Here is a 21,420-nt window from a genome sequence, read left to right as displayed (position 1 = left end):
TGGTATAAGTTTACCACTTGTTTCTGTCTACTTAAGTTAAGTGCTTAGAAAAAAAAGGATAAAGGGTGAGCTAATTGTTGGTTGAACTGTTGGTTGAGGTGTGGGAATGTTGAAGTGAACAACAGATTTTGGGAAAATAAAGAAAGAAGGAGGTACATTTTATGTGAGAGAGACTTGGAGATTCTAAAGCACTGGAAGACTACACAGGGATGCAAGGATTGGGGAGGGGGACAGAACATGCAATATAGAAAAATTATTAAATGAAGAAGGAAAAAGTACCTCTGTTAACTGATTAAGAAAACTGGATAGGACAATAAAGAGGAAGGGAAGGACAAAAGAAGTGCTTAATCTGTAGGTTATAGATCATAGTAATATATTTTAGGATAGTTTAGATTAGCAAAATCAAATAAATAGGCTTAGGCAAAAGTTTAGATATAAGTAAAAAGATGTTTGATGCTCTCTCTAACATTAGCAACAAGAATAGACATTAAGTTCCAAAATGATATCTAAAAGATAGGGGTATGTGCGGATACAAACTAGGAGTGTAAGGCCAAGAAAGTATGATATGGGATGGAAGGCTGTGTGATTTTATATGTTTTGTAAATCAAATCCCATTCTATGTCCCCTAGGAGTGAGAATTATATAATAAATAAAAAAATATAATTTATTACTGTACTATAAATTTATACATATAGTGACTATAAATTTTTCTCAGTAAATATTTACAAACATAACTTAACTATTATTTTTTCATTATGATTAACAAATACAAAAATATGAAAATTAATTATATATACTTTTATATATATTTGTTACATGTTTATGTATACAAACATGTTTATGATACAAATGAAGCAATATAAAATGAAATCTATATTATAGTCTTTTACATTAGCTACCAAAATTTCCAAATAAATTACAATCCTCAGTTTAACAATACTCGACGAGGAAATGTTACTTAATGTTATTGTAAAAAGTATATCAAGCGTCGTACTTGAAATTTTTTCTTGAAATATAAAGAATAAAATAGAAAGTCTCTCTCTCTCTCTCCCACTCTCTCTCTCTCTCTCTCTCTCTGTCTCTTCCTATAGAAAGATTGTTTTAGAAGAAATTATTCAAATCATAAATTGTCTTTCGTTGATTTAGAGAAGTTTAATATACTACAGCAGTAATTACCAGAGATTTATTCCTACTATTATTTATTATGCCTAGTCCTCCCTTTTCCGGTTTGGACGGGCTTCCGAATATTTACAACATCCTATACAGGATGTTCGGCTATAGGTGTAAAAAAATTTAAGAGATGATTCTTCATGCTAAAATTCTTGAAGACAATTCAAAATCGGCCGAAATATCCCTATGCGCGACCAAACCTAACAAACCTCTTTACTAAATTCACCCCACAGATCAAATAATGATCAGCTACCGTAAACAGTTGTGTGTCATTGTTCCTTTCGCTCGTTTACCGGGTAGATATATCACAACCAATATTTGTGACCGTGATATATTATATTATAGGCTTCATCTATGACCAAGATATAGATACAGATTGAGCGCTATCGTATGAAATATCTGAATTGCGAATTTTGCGAAGCTTAATTTCAATTCCATGAGAGCGTCTATATATATACCGATACTTTTTTCTGTACCCATAAAAAGATTATTTAGCAATGTGTCGATGATAAATTTTATTAAAGAACGAATATCCCTAATTTTATGCATTAAATAGTATGACATGAAATTATAACGGTAGACAAAAATATAAACGCATTTTAAAAACTTTGTAATAACTTAAACCAGTTTAACGAAACATTTAATGAAAGCCTTTAAAAATCATTTCAAATGCAATTACAAAAAGTTTCAAAGAGTGTAAACTCATAATGTAAAAGATATTCAGAGTATTTAGACAGATAATTAAGCATTCAAATCAAGCCATGTAGGCATCTTCGACAGAAAGCAGCACAACAGACTCTTTGTACCTACCTGGAGTTATAAGTTTTATGGTACTTTTTGGTAATTTTAATATGGTTATTTTTAAAGACTTTTGTAGGGCTTCTATGCTTATTTGATGATTTCTATTTAGAATAATACTGCAAATCAGCCTGTAAACTTTTATTTGCCTGTTGGAAAACACCGTGCATGAACAAATTTCAGTAATAATTATGTTTGTTAATTTGTGAAAAATTAATGATCTATTTTATCCATATTTACAGTTTAGATGTATAATCTACAATCTACACAAACACTTTACGTAAAAATCGATAAATATTTACATAAAACATTAATGAAGAAGTATTAGGTTGTTGCGTCCGGTGACTCTCTACATAAACCAGAATCCATCCCGTGGTCAAAGCGGCTACTAGATGTGCAAATATAATTAATCGGACCGCAATAATCCTAAGGAACTGTCATAAAACTAACCAATTTTACTTTACCGCCAAGGCCCTTAATTGCTACAAAACATCCTTCAAGTCGAGACATTCCTTAGGGTTATTGTTCAATCAGATAAAAAATGGGAAGGTCGGGTCTTTTCCATGTTCAACGGTTATTTCCACCCACAAGTGACTTTTGGTGGGGCGACCAACACCCAGCAAAATTCTTTCTCTGCGACAGCATCGTCACCGAACTTTACTGGTTTTGTATTTGTTGACCAGACAATATCTTGACTGGTTTTTCATCCGTTGACCAGTCAATATCTTGACTGGCTTTTCATACCTACGTCAGTCACCATCTTTTGACTGGTTTTTCGATCGTTAATCAGTCATCAGTTTAACTTACTATTTACACTTCGCTGAAAATACATATGCACGCACCACGCGTAACTATTTATATCTACAAAGTTGTTGGAATAAAGTGCATATTTTAATTTGTTAACAAAGTGTTATCATCAGTTCAACCACCTCTATTATCCTAACCGAAATAGGGGATCGACCAATTCGTGGCGTCGATTATCAAATCGTAACGAGAATTTATGACCCTCATTGACGCGCTTCTTCGCGATCGCGTCTCTCCGCGAGCGGTCGAACACAGATTGTAATATATTCTTTGAACAAATGGACTTTTAAAAAATCTGTTATATCCCCAGCGGAAAAAAATTCGTCTGGATTAACACCATTCCTCTACTTCGACTAGTTTCCGAAATATTCCAGAAAATGTTTTAAAATATAGCTATACTAATAAGTTTTAAATGAATTGTATAAAGCGTCTTAGCTGTATCTCACATTCTTCCTTGTTTTTTATTTTTACACTCAACGTATTTATAGCAAAACGATCAAAATCAGATAATAGCGGTCAGTTTGTAGAAAGTGATCATTAATATATTTGGATAAAGTATAGTATCTGGATTGCAAAATTTGTTATCTGAATATGTCTTTTCAGGGATATTTTAGATTGTTAAAGCCGTTATTTTTAACAGTAATAAACAGTTTTGAAAATTCAGCCTTATGAATATTTGACCGACAAAAATCTTAACTCTACAAATCCGTGTAAGGCCGTGATTATACAAAGCAGTAAAACAAGCAATGGCACAACTAATGCCAATGCATCAAATGTTAATTTTACCGTTTACCGCTGTTTGTATAATCACAGTCTAACCGGCCACCTCACGGCATGATGGCCGGAAAATAAAAAATAATCCAAACCTAATCTAATATTCACAATTCAGATGCATACAGAGTAAGCCATACAGTAGATTAAGAGTACCAAATTTTTAAAAAGATCTCAAAAATTTCTAAAGATTGTCATTCTAGTCCAATATTTTGCAGTCCGGATACTATACAAAACTCACAAATTTTAAATTATAACATAGAAAAAATGTTCAAATCGTTAAAAATGAAAAATGCCGATCGACGTAAAAAAGAGTTGTATTATTTGTAAAAATGCGAATATACATGAATATTTTTCAAATAAACACCATGCGTGTAGTAGCCGCTGATACCAGACTCCCTCTGTGTTCTCGTTTATAATTAGCTCTAGTTATAGTGGTAACTTATAGGTGGTGTATGGCATGTTTTGACTGTAGTGTTAAACGTACGTGTGGTCATGTGATCATTTTCCAAGTTTTTGCATGCACGGGTTCAAAGTTAATACACTGTAATACATATACGACTGTGGATAACCCTGTATATATGTATACAGATATGTGTGTGTATATATCAGTGCCTGATACGGAAATGCTCTGAAGACAGTTGTTGCCGATGTCGGTTTATCATAAATTAATTTAATTAATGTCAATTAAAAGTTGGAATCTGGAATTCATTGATAGTGTATTGAGATGGGACTGTACAATATTTTACTATTCATTTTTATTGCATTATGGCAACCTACCATGCAATATATCCTTTTAAATAAATTTTACGGAAACTATCAAAATCAATTACGCACTCAAAATGAGTTATACAGCGGGAAATACAAATATGAGATTAAAACAATTGATATGCCAGTATGTGATATTAAATTCCTGATGTAGAACTTTTATCGGTGACATTCGTTACGAATTATTTTTATATGTTTACTTTTCTTGCCTATTTAATGTACATATATTCTTACATTTATAAATTATCGATTATTGCATATGCCTTACGAGAAAATCTCTCAATATGCAGAGATCTAAACTTATTAAATTACTAAAGTTCTATACATTACATACGTGTATGAATCTTATTTATATTTTCTTTTGTTTAAAAAATAAATTATTTTAAATATATCACAGGTGGATCACTTTAGCTTTTCAGTGCCAGATACATTTAAATTACGATATCTTGTAAATAATACTTGGCAAATCAGAAAAGATGCACCTATTTTCTTTTATACTGGAAATGAAGGTAACATTGAAAATTTTGCTCAAAATACTGTAAGTATACAACCAATAGGATAATTAACTAACATTACATTTAAACATAATTTAAAATTCCGACTTAATTCTTATATTTTACAGGGTTTTATGTGGGACATAGCTCCAGAATTTGGAGCTTTATTAATTTTTGCTGAACATCGTTACTATGGAGAATCTATGCCTTATGGCAATAAATCCTACATGGATTTGAATCACTTAGGATATCTAACATCTCGACAAGCCCTTGCAGATTATGTCGATTTGATTCATTATGTGAAATCTAAACCAGAATATAAGTATAGTCCTGTTATAGTTTTTGGTGGTTCATATGGTGGTATGCTTAGTGCATGGATACGTATGAAATATCCTCATGTTGTACAAGGGTTAGTGAAACAGTACCAACTAGAAATACAATAAGAATGATATATATAATATAAACAAAAATTGTATAATATTACAGAGCAATTGCATCTTCAGCTCCAATATTACAGTTTAGTGGAGTTACAGAATGTGAAGCTTTTGTACGCATAGTTACCTCAGATTTTAAAACAGCTCATACAAACTGTCCAAAACTTATTCGTAGATCATGGAATACTATCATCAATATAACATCAAGCGGTAATAGAGTAACCTATTATTTATATTGTCTTTTTATATTTTTAAAATTATTCTCTATTTTTTCTAATAGACAAAGGGAGAGAGTGGTTAGCAGATAGTTGGAAATTATGTCAACCATTAAAAAATTCAAGTGATGTCGAACAATTAATGTCTTATTTGGAAGATATTTATATAAACCTTGCTGTAGTAAATTATCCATATGAAGCTAACTTTTTGACCCCATTACCTGCTTACCCTGTTAAAGTAAGTATCTCAATTTACAATTAGTTTATTGTTCAATTAATTTCTAAATAAAATTATTTCATTTATGTACATTTCATAATTTACAAGATATTGTTGTTATTACAGGCTGTATGCAAACATCTAACAAATCAATCACTCGTAGGAACAGAGTTGTTAATAGCAATACACAAAGCAATTAATATATTCACTAATTATTCTAGTGAAACAAAGTGTTTAAATTTAAATGATTCTGTGCCTCAATTAGGTGCTGTTGGATGGCCTTTCCAAGCTTGTACAGAAATGGTAATGCCAATATGTTCAGATGGAATAAATGATATGTTTAAACCTCGTTCATGGAATTTGGATAGATATACCAATGACTGTATGAAACAATATTCAGTAAAACCACAGCCAAACTTAGTATGCGAACAATATGGATGTAAAGATCTGTCTACTGCAACAAATATTGTTTTCAGGTATATATATCGTCAAGTAATATCAATTTGTTTTACTTGAAACAATTGAAACAAATTTGAGATTAATATATGCATAATACAAGTCTACATATATATACTAATATTTCACATGAAATACAATTATCATTTATAATGTAATCTTTTATTCATTATTTTGTTTCATTTAGTAATGGTTTAATGGATCCATGGTCTAGTGGTGGAGTATTACAAAACTTATCTTCTTCAGCAGTAGCAGTAATAATACCAGAAAGTGCACATCATCTTGACTTAAGAAGCAGTAATGCCAATGATCCATATAGTGTTGTTTTAGCACGGAAATACCATCGCTTCTTTATTAAAAAATGGATTCAAGAATATAGAGATAAAAACAAAATTTATTAGCTAAATTTTTATACTGATGTTGTGATGGGAAACTTTAATAAAAAACGAATATGCGGAAAACTATATAAGTACATAATTATTTATTTTTATTTCGTAAATTATATATAAAAAAAAGCATAATATACACACAATAATAATTACAAACATCTAGTATCCTTAACTGCTTTAAGTAATTGGTAAGGAATTGAGAATAATAAGAATTTTTATTATCACAGTACTTAATGTCGTAATAAAAAGTTAAAACTCAGACAAAATTTTTAAATATTTTCGATAATAGAGAGCAAAAAATAATTTAAATGCAGTTAAAATCCTATTCTGTCATAGAGATGTGCTTTGTTTTCTCTATAAGTTTATTGACATAAATGATTAAGCAAGCATTAGTACACGTTAAATTTTAAACAAAATTCAAGTTACTTTTGCGTTTTTTAAATTATCATAAATGTTTTAGTGACAAAATTTAACGTTATATAGAAATACTTATTGTAATACTATTATTAAGCTAAAGAAAATCTGGTCTTTATCAAATTATAATACATAAACGACAATGAAAAAAGACATAAGATTGCTAAGTTTTTGATAAAGATTGCGTTCCTATTGTTTTCAGTTACATTTAACTCTAATTTCCTATATCGAGCTAAACGGTCTTATTTCTTATTACACAGGTACAGCACATACTTTTTCCTCCCTAAAATCTTTATATCAATTCTCCATTTAATAGTAACTTGTATAGCATGCTATTAAATATGAAAATGTAATTTCTGTGGAAGTTGATATTCATTGATTTAGATTTCATCATCTAATATTTCATAAACATCGCACAAAAATGTATCTAAATACATAAAACATAAAATCTTACTGTTATAATTCTTCTTTAAGTATTAATGGTGTGTACAATATAAGAAAATCATCCGAGTTGAAATAATAATAACTCTATCGAACTTAATTCTAACTTCTGCAATTTATGTAAATTAGCAGAAATTAAGTACTTTGTATAGCATGTAATTTTAAATTGTATGATCATACAACACAGAAATTGTAGTTCTTAATAAACCGGCTTTGTTAATTAGATATTGTTCTATTATACTGTATATACCCTTTGCTTCTATGCAGTACTTAAGATCAGTGTGAACGTACCTAATTCAGAATAGAAATAAATGTATAATTGCAGAAAATACTCATTTTCTCGTATATATTACATAAACAAAAATAAATTAGAATAATGCTTTAAAAAAAATTCTAAAAAATTATAGAATTGAATACTTTGTGAAATATAAATATTTTTATCATTTTATAGATTAAACATAGCTTTAGTGTGGTGTACGTCTATGTGCTGTAGTTGGCCTTGGAACTCCAGATCGGCTTCGTATTTTTTTTGGTTGCACGAAAGTATTGTCAATTCCGTTATTGTAAGAGAGATATATGTTTGACATATCAGGCTGAATTTGCTAGGAATAGACATTATTATAAGTATGATGATTTATTACATAAATATGATTTATTGTTAATTTTGAAAAATTAATACGTACATCCTTGTTAGTTCCTAATGGTGGCGTGATTTGTGCTTTGCGCATATTGTTACCTGTATATGCTACACACTTTAATTGCCATTCCCCAATATCTTCATTCCAATGAACATATCTTTCAATCGTTGTCTAAAATAGGATTGGTACATAGATCTTTTGGCGAAAATATTTATTTTTTTAAATAAAATATTACACTGTCATAGATACCTGATATTCAACAGGAATGTAACTATTTACTATTAGCTCTTGAAGTTGTAATTCCCGCCCAATACCTCTAACTCCTTCCAAAAGCCCTTCCATCTCTCTTTGATGTTCTTGCTGTAAATCAGATAACTCTGCTTTAACAGACATTAACATTGTATGTACGCGGCTTAATTTCTTAGTTTTCCCTGCAGCTTCTTCTTGCAAGGAAGAATATTTCTCTTCTATATCAATACGTTCAGCTTCCTTTGCTTCAATAGCTTTTTTCAACTGTTCTTCTCTGCTTTTACGTTGCTCAAGTTCAATTGCAGCTGCAGCCAATAACTGTTCTTGAGCTTCTGCTTTTTCCAACAAATTTTCACCTCCGACTAAAATCTTATTTTGTAGATTCTGCATTTTCTCTCGTAATGCTTCTTTCTCGCTCCTAGAATAATTAATATCTTATATACTCTTCAGCGATATTCTTTAACCAATTCTCTAAAAACTTACTGAGTTCTTTTTAATTCGATAACATCTTTGTCATCGGGACTTTTATCTTCTCTTTCAGCTTTGTCAATTTTTTCATTGGAATCTATATCCCTATCTTCTAATTCTTCCATTGTTAATATTTGACTTCTTCTACGTCGAGCTTTCTTCTCATGTCTAGTCTCCCCTGTTTCTTCAGAATCTTCAGATTCGTCTTCAGATTCAGACATTTCAGCACCATTTTCTTCCAATTGTTTACGTAATTGTTCGATTTCAACTTGAAACTGCCGAAGTAAAGCATCTTTTGGATCTTCATTAATTCTCGCTCTATTTTTAATATTCTTAGCACGGTTCGCATAACGAAGTGTACTGATAGTTTCGTCATAGTTTATATCTGCTGGACTTATATTTGCACACTAAATTGAAATAATTATTTCATGAATAATGGAGAAAGAAAACGTAGAAAGGAAAGAAAATGAATAATGTTACCATTAAGGTTTTTGAGTTACCACCCAAAGAATCTTGCAACAATCTCGTGAGTTTGGAATTTCTGTAAGGCACATGTGAACTCTGACCATCAACTAATGCAGATATTACGTTACCTAGTGTCGAAAGTGATAAATTAATTTTTGTTGCTTCTCTTAAACGAACTCCAGAAGCTTTTGTCTTGCTTTGTCTTTCCGAACCCTAGAGAATATCAATGGCATGAATTAGAAAATATGTTAAACTAGAGTACAGTAGGATAATGAGAATAAGAATTTCATACAGCTAAATCAACTAAATGAAGCTTCCCCATTTTTACATGTTGTTCGCCATCCTCTCCAAGTTGACTAGATTCAACTGTGATTGTAAATATTACATGAGACCTTGAACTCAATACGTTCATTGCTGTAGCTCCAACAACACCTATGTATTATATAAGAATTATATATCATATGGTTGTTTATAACAATTTATTATAACATTAGAAGCATGGCTGTTTCCATTATCACAGATATTAATATTTAAAATTATATATGTAAAATTATATATTCTACAAAGGTACCTGACAAGATACTTACGATTCTTATTACCAAGAGACATTATTCGATCTAAATCATCAGCATTATTGACAACATAGCCACTGAGATCTTTTACAAATACTCCAATATCAGGTCTTTCCTTTACTTCTAGTCTAGTATTTTGATCTTTACCAAGTAAGTCTCTAACTTCTTCATTATAAATCTCTAAATATGTTGCACGTACAAGGAATCTATCAATCAAACATTATTTCTTTATATGTTTAATTCACACAAAATACTTAAATATAAAATTGACTATACTAATGAAATTTTGATTTATTTCCTTTTCCATAAAAAATACTTACTTTTGGTTGTCATGAGCCTTAGCTATGTATCCAAAAATATGTGCAAAGGTATTAGGAATGATTCCCCTAAGTTGTGGAGATGTCTTTGCACCTGACATAGTATATGTTTTACCAGTGCCTGTTTGTCCATATGCAAATATAGTTCCATTGTATCCTTGAAGAACTTTATCCACAATAGGTCTCGCAGTTTCATTGTAAATATCAACTTGAGTTGAATCAGTATCAAAGACAGCGTCAAAGGAAAATACTTTTGGTGGTTCTCCTTGTGCAGCATTAGGATTTTCAACTGTTATTTCACTATTTATTGTATCCACGCGTACTATATTCTTACAGTGCCCGTCCAACTCCTTCCCATTTAAAGGTCGAACACGGACCACAACCCTAACATTTTCTATTTCTCCGAGTTCTGCTGTATTGTCCTAGATAAAGGATTATTATATTATTAAAAGTAAGAATATTAAATGATGAAAAAGTTATACGATACGAGAAATAAAAGAGTAAAATATCGACAAAATTTAATTTATATTCATTATTATATTTCTTTTCCCAAATTTCTAATGAATAATACGATTACGATAATAATACGATTTGACAGCTAGAACTGTCAAAAAAATAATTCAGTATCTTTCATTTAAATCGCATGTTTTTGTGATACATAAAAATACTAACTTCAGTCCCCGGCATTGCAGCTTTATTTCCTTCTAAAGTCACATAAACACAGGATTTAAAGCATAATACTATTTAATCTAAAAATACTGGTAAAACGCAATGGACTAGCAAACGACCTCCGTAAACAAATGGATCGATTTGTATAATTATATAGCATGAAGATAGATGCAAGCAGGTCACGTCATCTATAGTCCATCAAATTAAGAACTCAATGAGTAATTTACCGATATTTTATTAGACATTTTAGTCAATGTTACGAAGTCCTGTAGTTGTATAAATAAAATATTTCTTTTTTATTTTATCTCCATTTGTACTTACGTTTTATCTTTCAGATATTAGACTATTAGACAATAATATAAATAAAATGAAAATTCATAAACAAAGGACAATGTACATATAGATCTTGATTTTTTGACGATAAACAACTTTTATATTTACCTTGTTGTATTATTTAGTTATACTATATCATATTATAGTATGAATAGGTAAGATGATTGATTTTTCATTTATCTTACTTATGAAATATTCTTGTATATGTACAAATATAATATATATTATGAAACAAAACAGTTTGATAAAAAATAAGAGAATAAATGAAATTAAAAAATATAAGGTTACAAAATGTGTGTCTAAATGTAAAGATTTATTGAATTAAGATTGAATTCTGAGAGTGTCACCTAAGGTCAGATTAAATGTTCAAATCAGAGTATATTTTAGATAAAGATATGTACATATATCTCTTGTTGTATAAAATAAGTTAATAACTATATAATTATTGAGCTAATATTTTTTTTCGTGCAATTATGTCATTGTCGGTGATTCCACTTTAACACTTTAACTTGTCATTTATACATATGTGTTATTTATATATATCAAGATACATGCCATTATATGTATATCATCATATATACAGGGTGGTTGGTAACTGGTGGTACAAGCGGAAAGGGGGTGATTCTACGCGAAAAAAGAAGTCGAAAATATAGAATAAAAATTTTTCGTTTGAGGCTTTGTTTTCGAGAAAATCGACTTTGAATTTTCGCTCGGTACGCGTGCGGTAAGTTATAATGGATCTCACTGTAGATCGTTGTCTCGATGGAAAAATTAAAAAAAAAAAAAAAATAAAAACAAAATTTTTATTCTATATTTTCACTTGTACACCCCCTTTCCGCTTGTACCACCAGTTACCAATCACCCTGTATATATGATGTTATATTATATTATATATTGTATATACATAATACCGAATGTCAAAAAATATATTTTAATTTGTGTTATTAATAATAAACAATTTGGCTTCCACGAAGCTAAATTTCACCTCCGCGGGGCTACATTTCACATTAATGACTCATATAATTCTTTTATACAACTATCAATAATAATATTCGTGTATCTGTATCTCTCTTGTAACAGGAGACAGAAGCGAATCATGATTACATTTACAAGTAATAAGAATAAAATTTACCAGTTTAAAAATTTTATATAATATCATTATAACATTATTATAACAAAATGAATGATATTGAAATAAAATGATAATAATTAACTAGTAGGAGAAAAGGTATGAACGAGGAAACGTACGAAGTACGCTCAAAACAAGTACTTATATACAGGATAAGAGTCACTGAGATTTATAAAAAAAAAAAAAAACGGAAAAGAAGGAAACGTTAACCTTAGAAAAGTTCCATAGGCGACAAATATCCAATTTACAGTGACAATCGTTGAGCAAAGATTGCATGCATATGCAGTGCGAACAATAGGAAACAAATCCCTCTCCCTGCGTTCTAGTCATTCCCCTCTGTATGTCGTACCCTGGGACCCTGATGCATATCCCCACCTAGAGAAAGAGTGTACTCGTTTGAAGCGAAAGAGCAGCTGACGACCGTAACAATACATTTTCTGCACGCGAGAGCAATACACCCTACGCAGGGTTACGTTATAAGAAAAGACGGTGAACTTGGTGATACGCACGCCACTGTCTGCTAGCTGCTAGATATACCGGTGTTACAGTGATGTAAAGTTACCAGGACGCGTAGGCTGCAGGTAAGGACCTATTCGCTTCGACGAAATATCGATCTTCCTATTCCAATACATATATGAACAATCAGACACATTAATATATGCCTACAAAAAATACGATATAAATACATAGTGGAAAAATAAGGACTTACAATATGTATGTTATGTATTTCTGAAGATGATTAATCTCATTTGTTTTGGATTAGTGAAATGGAACTAATAAAGAACAAATTATATATAATTTGTTTAAAATTGATATTTATATTGGAAAATGTAATTCCGACGCTGCAGGGTGGCTTTACGTTAGCGGTAATTATGGAGATAAAAAAACACAATTTAAAAATTATAAAATGAGATCATATTTTAATGATTTTCCTCGAAAATATTTTTTATATGGTTATTCAGTATGTATTTAAATAGTAGTTTAAACGATTGTATCTGGTGTTTGTTGATCTTTTTTTCTATTCATATGTAAAGAGGGCGTTTTATCAAAAAACCAGTTATTTCGAATTAGGCTTAGCTTTAGGTGTGTATGTTTGTATATATTTGTGTACGACAACATTTTCAGTTTTATTCTAAAACATGAGCTTTTCAATTTCTTCCATACAAGGAATGCAAAAATTGACCAAAAGATTTATTACATTGTTATATCGCAAAGTATTATATCGATCTTTTATTATATCGATCGAATATATCTACTCGCGGAGATCTTAATCGAAGTGGATGTTACTCATTTCTCATTCAGACATATGTACATATTATTTCATTCATCTTTCTAAAGCGTGCGTATAAAGAATGTTCGCAAAACGTAAACTATGTATACTTTAGTCTTACCTATACATAATTAAAATATCGTTTAAATATAGCAAAAATATAATTATATAAATAAAATATAATTACAATATACAGCAGAATGGAGCATGTCTGTATACTACAACATTTATAAATTACAATAATATTTTATTTTAATTTAGAAACCTAGAAACTATTAATTGCTATAAATCGATTAGTCAGTGTCAGAGAATGGTACACCAAAAAAAAAAAAAAAAAAGAAAAAATAAAATGGAATAGTGATTAGTGCATAGATAGAATGAGATTTAATATATTCTATTTTCGCAATACACCTGATTTCTTGCAAAAAAGAGATAAAGAAGGGAAAAAAGAAGAAAGGAAAGGAGGGAACGAAGCGATAGAAAAGATCTATCAAAGCTGTGGAAATAGGAGAAAGATAGACCCAACAATTTTGTGAAGAAAGAAAGACAGGAGATGCAGAAGAGAGACAGGGAAAGTCAGAGGAAGTATGAAATACAGGTGTAAGAAAGAAAAATAAGATAGGAAAGGCGACGAGAAAGGATAGAGGAGATTAAGGAGGGAAGAAAGGAAAAAGGTGGAAAAGGAGGACGGAGAGCGAGTGAAGCAGAAAGAGAGGACAGGATGGGAATAGTAGGGAGAGGTTCTGTTACCTCTTACCTGGTTTGCTCTCCTCTCGTGACGGCAGGTCAGTGTTTCTATACGCGTGAACGAGGACGGATGCGTCGACCGGTTATGCGTGGTCATTTTCACGCAAGAAAGTCTGTCTTCCAGCTCCTTGCTTGTTGTCGTCGAATTGTGTATGATCAGTGAGATCGGTTTGAGGATAGAAATGTGGAAACGTACGCAAACGGAGCAACAATTTCTCTACGCGATAAGATAGATAATTTTGACATAGGGTATGTATGTTATCGTTTCATTCTAATTACAACTCACGAAACTCTAATTACACCGCATGGAAGTTATGGAAAACACGCTTTCGCTCGCAGGACCAGGAAAACGATATACATGCATATGTAGTTATGTATGTCATTCGTGAAAGTGTGAAAGGATTCTTATATTATGCATATGTACATATATCAGCTATCAAGGTCAATATATTATCCACGAAAAAGTAAGACGTTCGTTAATGGGTAAAATGCTATCACATGCGTTGAATCGTCGAAATTGCTGGTCTCATACGTATGTATATTTGTATGTAAATAACGTATGTAAGTACATACAATTGACATACCATCAAACGACACGCGGCTAGAATTGTACATATTACTTTCCAGCGCACGTGTTATTACTACGTGAATTGGCTCATAATGAATTGTCGCATTTCCCTGTGCTGGAAAAGCTTGATGTGGTCGCTTGACTCGTATAAACATAATCCGTTAAACTAGTTTAACGGAAATAATTCACTTCGATGATAGCTACAATATTTTTCACGCTGTCCCGCGTAAAGAAAGTTGGTGCAGTTATTAGTTTTATGAAAAGAGAAAGAAATGAGAGACACTGAACTTGGTATACACATGTTGCCAATAGAAAATTCTTATGTCGATTAACTTACGATTAATTCTATTGGTATTCTATTTATAGGTTATATTTTTCGTTTCTTTATTGCCTTGAACAGCTTAAAAGTTATTCACCTTTAAAAAAAAAACAAATATCTTTCTTAACCAATTAATTAACGCAAGTTTCGTTAATTAATTTAACAGTATGCTATTTTGTTCGGTCCAGTAGTTTAGAAATAAGAGAGCAAACAGATAGTTGGCAGATAATTGTAGAAACGAAGTCTGTTAATATTAATTGTGGAAAGTAAACTAGTGCACATCTCTCGCAACTCACATGTATACGCTGGTATGTCAGTATAAATATGTAAATGAGTTCAGAATAGGAAGCTAGTCAGAGTGTCAATTCCTTCGACAAAACAAGAACAGGTTTCAGAAAGAACTTCACCAACTCTGTGAAAGATGTTGTCTCTTAAGGTATACGTAGAAATATGCCAGAGGAGAAAAATACATTTACTTTAGAAGTAAATTTAATAAAATCCATCACGAGAAAATTCAATGATTTCACATTATTAAATGTCGATCATTTGTATTTAATATTTATTATGTTATTTCGTGTAAACGTCCAATTACAGCAGATATATACAGATATATACACATATTTTATTATTTCTTTATATCTGATATAAATCAAAGTTGTTCAACACTTTTGCTGTTAATAAAATATCTTTTGTCAGAAATCACAGTAATGTTACTCTTTAATATGATAATGTTTAACTTAACATTACTGGTCGTTGCTTCATCTTTCTGCCTGATGTTTCCCGTCTAAATGTACAATATATGGTGCGACAGCAGTACTGTCAAATGCACGATACATACGCATGTATATATGTACCTTTTTCACGCAGTGTTGGCGACGCATGCGTTTCAACTACTTAATAGTACCTAATATATGCACAACTAGTTCATGAAGGCAATTAAATGTTTAGTTGATTTTATTGTGATTTTTTATGTATGCATATATGTGTATATATGTATATATAAAATTATATATATATATATAATTTTTATCATTTTTATAATTTTATATATGTTATATATTGAATATATATAATTATTATATGTATATATTAATGAAAAGAAAGCTACGAAATATTAAGCAATGCAAATTATGTTTCATAATATGTTAATAGCAAATACATAAATTTTGAAATCATCGCATATCGAAATGAAATTTTTCGAAACAATTTCCAAAACAGAAGTTTGCTTGACAATTTTTTTATTGGTATAATATTGTCTCTTCGTTTGTTATCTAACGAATAATATCTACATTGTTTCGTCTCCCTTTAGGGATGGATTTCCAGTTGGAAAATGTTATGAATTGTTGCCCTTTTGTTAGAAATAATTCATTAGGTTGCACATTGGAATTTTCGGCTGTTAACCATCAACTCATATGACACATATATCAAGAAAATTACTATCGATTAAGAATTTGCTTTATTTTGTAAATTGAATTCTTCATTGAAAATTGAATCCCCATTACCATCCCAATATATCGGAATATCAGATAAAGTTGGTATTGGAACAATTGATGTTGAGAATAATGATATATATATATATATATATATATATCATCAATTATCATATCTTCAACTGTACATACATCGGTGCTATCTGACAACGAACTGTCAGAATCGCTACGTATAAGTGGCGTATCTTCTGAATTATCGTCCAAAGCATCATTTCTAACTCCTCTTAGAAATGTATAAGAGACTCCTTAAATTCTTTTGGATACCTAATTTCTTTATCAGCTATTCTATTGGCGAATCAATAGTAAATCGACGAGAAATACCATTCTGCTTGTAAGCGTGGCGACGCAATAATAATAAATATTTGATGAAAATAAAGACGCAATAGGTGCAACGCATTATTGAAACAAATAACGAAATTAAACAAATGCATCGATAGCATTATTAGAACAAATGATATAACATAACATATATGTCAGTTGTAACGAAACTGTTAATCGATTATATCATTTCTCTCACGTCTATTTACTTTTACTTCTTGTATGGTACGTATGTAGATATCTTTATTTATCATGAATTTAACAAGATGCAGTGAGCTAACGAGATGATATACATGTCTTTTTACTACATATTTTCTTCATTCATAAAGAAATCAATTATCCACTTCCCAAACGCAAAACAATATTCATTGCATATTATATTTCGAATTTAATTACAAATAAATAGGAAATAAAAACATTACATATACACGGTTATTATAACTTTTATATTATCGAAAAAATGTGTGTTTTGAAGATTTCGATATTTTTCAAGCCATCGGCTCATATGTTATTTCAAATAAATTCCATAATGAAAAGCTATCAATTTGCGCACATAATCGACACAGGGCGACGCGTGACCTGAGATGCGTCCCTGAGATGCTTTTTTTTTCAAGAAATTCTCTGAAATTCTCGAGGTAGACGGTGAGCACATTGCACCATAAACGCGGAGTCGTTGGATCGGTACGTTATGTACGGGTTGTGGCAATGTAATGCGGTATAGTAAGGTATGGCGCGTAAGACAGATGTTGGTCAGGAAACAAATAAAAGAGGAAGAAACGGAAAGAGAGGTCGACGACGAGAGCTGGTAGTTTGAAAGCAATCTCACAATCTGACGAGTACTACATTACTATCATTAGTCATTTCAGGATATCTTTTACAAAAGATCTTAATGATTTATAACGTTAAGCTTAATGTTAAGCCGTAATACATATTCTCACGAACGAATAGCCTTTAATTTTGGAAAAATTAATATACCATCGGATCATTCTTCCTTCGATTTATCGAACTTTATTTGCAAACATTCATCTGGATACGTACCATTATGTTGTCGATATAATTACTATTTTATCTTAGTCGCTTCACAATATAACAATTGGACAACATGTAGGTACATATTTAGCGAAGTGTTCGCTCCAATTCCTAGATGACTTAAGATCTAGATGATTCCTAGATGAAAATGTTTTCTGGAGTGGAAATTTTACTTGTCGACATGTTGCACGCACAATGCCGTTAAGCAACGATCCCTATTTACGAACGCCATTAGCATCATAGATTTCATTGATCTAACATCGTCATTCTTCGTAGTAAATATGATAGTTGTGAATATGTTTTAAATTTAGATAATTTGTTATTAGTTTGCAAGATAAAATACTATACAGGGTGGTTGGTAACTGGTGGTACAAGCGGAAAGGGGGTGATTCTACGCGAAAAAAAGAAGTCGAAAATACAGAATAAAAATTTTTTTTTTTAATTTTTCCATCGAGACAACGATCTACAGTGAGATCCGTTATAACGTACCGCACGCGTACCGAGCGAAAATTCAAAGTCGATTTTCTCGAAAACAAAGCCTCAAACGAAAAATTTTTATTCTATATTTTCGACTTCTTTTTTCGCGTAGAATCACCCCCTTTCCACTTGTACCACCATTTACCAACCACCCTGTATATTACATAAAATACTAAAATATAATTCGTATCGGAAAAAGTTAAACAAACTAGGAGTATACAGAGATGTAATAAATTTAATAAATAGTTCACTTCTATTACCTACATTTCATGGAAATTGCTATATATTTATTAAAACAAATTTAATCATTGTAAATGGATAAATTTTTATTGCCTTAAAATTTAATGAAAGGAAAAGAAAATGAATTATGGATTATCATATAAATATGAAATAAAGAAGAAGGGAAATCTTTCTAACGAAAAATAATAAATTTTCTTTAACAAATAACAAGATTTCGTACACATAAATACATGTAGCATAAAAAGATACTATATGTATATAATGTACACCGATCCTTGATTAATCAATTCTCCAGTTTTTAGAGCAATACAGTTCTAATCAATCGCAGAAACATATTTGTGTTCGTGACTCGTGATAAGGGTGGCGCAAGCGCGAATATTACCAGTTCTTTTCGAGAAAACAGATGGCCGGTGGCGTCCTTGGCGTACTAACAATTTGTTCGTATCCAGTACGAGTCCGTGTGCCGGTAGGAAAGGATCCGCGTTCTTCCACTAACAATGGAAAATACGAATATGAATTTCCGTCATCCATCGATTTCAATTATTATGGTGCCGTGAGAAATGGAAAACGGATTTTCCATTAAGATTATTTACTGATTTAACAGAAATATTGTTTACCTCCAAATACCTAGTTCTATTTGAAGTAGCAAAGAGAAGAATCGAGTTTTATATATAATGAATCGGTGCGTTTACACAAAAGTAAATTTTTCTTTGAATTTCGATTAAAAATGTTAAAGTTTGAGGAATTTAATAAAATATATTTTATTAATACATTTTAGCTTATGAAATCATTCAAGATAATCCAAATCAGAATCGAAAATTGTTGTGCAATTATTCGTTTCTCTAGTCTAGACTCTAGACTCTAGAAGAAGAAATCTTACTTGAAAAAATTTGTAAACTTTTCGTGAAGAAATTTCTTTCATTCTCTCTAATGCAATTGCAGAATTTTTAAATTATTCAGATAACGTTCAGAAACAATTCAAACGACGATAAAGACTTGGAGACGAAAATACAGTGAGAAACACTATGTGAAAATTGAATAAATTTTTCAAAATATAATCTTCAACTTAATATTAGGAAAGAAAGCGTCACAGAACGATATTGAAAAATTTCAGTAACGTACTTACCTCGTGTCGAAAGAAAATTTTGTATAGCTTATCAAAGAGCAGTTATATTATATCACGAACTCCATCAATCGTAAGTGTTTTATTTTCTTCTTTCGAATTACTTCGAGGCACGACTTCTTTCTTGCTTATAGCATCGTGTTTTTACGTTCAATGTCGAATCCAACGTTGAAATCGTTCGTATCATACGAAAATTCCCGAGTGAACACGTACATAGGTTCAAATTAACAGCACCGTAAGAACACAGCTATCAAATATTTATCCTTAGAACGATGATTCATTAAAAAGAGCCGAGCAAGGCGAGGTTTCCAATGCCCGTATTTCTATTTAAAGATTGTTAAATCTATAGTCGTTTTGTGTATGATTTGTCAAAACATTCCTGGGTGGCTAATGTTTCTGTTCGAGGTCTTTAATCGATGATTTTATTAGAATAAAAGTGACGGACGGAATAGGACGCCACGGTGAGAGTATCACGGTGAAAATCAAGAAGTCGTTCGAAAAACAAGTATGCAGCTACTTTCCAGCTTTATGACGAGGCACCTGACACGAGGAACATCCTTGAAAAAAGGTATGGTACTTCGGTCCGAGCATCAGGTGAACACTCATTTAGAACAATAGCACCGTAATTACTACAACAAAAATACTAGCTTCTCGGACTACGTTTTTCTTTACTAGACTTCTCTTAGTCGTCGATTGTTTCCTTTCCTTTCCTTTCTTTCTCTTGATACATAGATACTCAATAACGATTCTCTCACGATCAAAGGATGTATCGAAACTAAATTGTAACAATTTTTAGTGTATATTTTTCTATGGTATGGGCATGATTGTAACATATTCATTCATTTCGATTTCCAATTTTTCGTTTATAATTGGTACAAATTATAACCACCCACACAGTATGAAATATCAAACAAGTTAAAGTTTGGTGTATATACATACATACTCAAAGAGGAAATATGCTATTTAATATTCATGTAACGCATCGTTGGCTTGCATTACACGTTGAAGGAATTTATCTTGAACAAAAATAAGAAAGAATAAATAAATACAAGCTTAGTATGATACCATTCTATCAAAGGTAGAAAGCGCATGATCTACATTATTTGATCAATATGAACCGAAATATCCAAGTGCAAGTAAAGTTTGAAAGGAGGTCTTATAATCACGCGATATTAGTATTCTACGATCAGTGCGGATAGTGCGGTGATTCTTAATTAAAGCATTACCTTTTGTATTCAAGACATACACTTTCTGTAAGTGTGGCCCAACGAATGTTAATTGCAGTTCGAGTAGGTTTGAATATTTTGACGTACATACATAAATATATTTCAAATACACCGAAAACTGTCTACATTTGGTCTTACGATATAATCAGTACATGGTACTTTAATCGCTTCGCAAGCGTATACGAGATATATCGCGATACAATATTATTCGTACGATGGTCACGGACGAGTTATCCTGCAACGCAATACCGTTCGTATAACGGCATTACGAGATTACGAGATATGCCGCGAGTCTGCTTTTCTGTAATTACAGATTCTAATAAACAAACACCCGGGATAACTCGTCTGTGGTCACTGTACGAACAATATTGTATCGTGGGGTATCTTGTTTGTGGTAGCGAA

At 31.1% G+C, this 21,420-nt stretch overlaps 3 protein-coding genes across 6 annotated transcripts in view; 2 read left to right on the top strand and 1 right to left on the bottom strand.

Annotated features, from left to right (window-relative positions):
- The first annotated feature begins 4,017 nt into the window (after nucleotides 1–4,017).
- On the top strand, nucleotides 4,018–6,588 carry LOC138180669 (lysosomal Pro-X carboxypeptidase). The gene is made up of 7 exons (XM_069114732.1): nucleotides 4,018–4,438; nucleotides 4,709–4,849; nucleotides 4,934–5,214; nucleotides 5,292–5,449; nucleotides 5,520–5,692; nucleotides 5,798–6,147; nucleotides 6,315–6,588. Exons 1-7 carry the CDS (start codon nucleotides 4,271–4,273, stop codon nucleotides 6,526–6,528), a joined length of 1,485 nt encoding a protein of 494 aa, XP_068970833.1. The 5' UTR covers nucleotides 4,018–4,270; the 3' UTR covers nucleotides 6,529–6,588.
- Nucleotides 6,586–10,889, bottom strand: Klp64D (kinesin-like protein 64D). Its single transcript, XM_069114731.1, has 9 exons — nucleotides 10,753–10,889; nucleotides 10,084–10,502; nucleotides 9,779–9,969; nucleotides 9,484–9,623; nucleotides 9,207–9,404; nucleotides 8,742–9,133; nucleotides 8,259–8,676; nucleotides 8,055–8,180; nucleotides 6,586–7,973 (listed from the first exon to the last, which is right to left on the bottom strand). Exons 1-9 carry the CDS (start codon nucleotides 10,765–10,767, stop codon nucleotides 7,836–7,838), a joined length of 2,037 nt encoding a protein of 678 aa, XP_068970832.1. The 5' UTR covers nucleotides 10,768–10,889; the 3' UTR covers nucleotides 6,586–7,835.
- Nucleotides 10,890–14,265: 3,376 nt separating this feature from the next.
- LOC138181134 (uncharacterized) overlaps nucleotides 14,266–21,420 on the top strand; it is a 29,949-nt gene continuing 22,794 nt past the window's right edge. The window contains exons 1-2 of one of the 4 annotated variants that reach the window (XM_069115739.1): nucleotides 14,266–14,477; nucleotides 14,568–14,669. Coding sequence is in view for 2 of the 4 variants with exons in the window: in XM_069115737.1 (XP_068971838.1) it covers nucleotides 20,300–20,360 (61 nt within the window). In the remaining 2 variants the exon portion in view is untranslated. Of the gene's footprint in view, nucleotides 14,478–14,567; nucleotides 14,670–20,184; nucleotides 20,361–21,420 lie in introns of those variants that run through there. The other 3 variants (XM_069115738.1, XM_069115737.1, XM_069115736.1) reach the window with 3 other exon arrangements.

This window comes from Bombus flavifrons, chromosome 6, assembly GCF_040668555.2.
Source record: "Bombus flavifrons isolate JBK064 chromosome 6, iyBomFlav1_principal, whole genome shotgun sequence".
Classification (NCBI taxonomy): domain Eukaryota; kingdom Metazoa; phylum Arthropoda; class Insecta; order Hymenoptera; family Apidae; genus Bombus; species Bombus flavifrons.
Note: the sequence above shows the minus strand (reverse complement) of the source record. Positions and strands in the feature narration are given on the sequence as shown.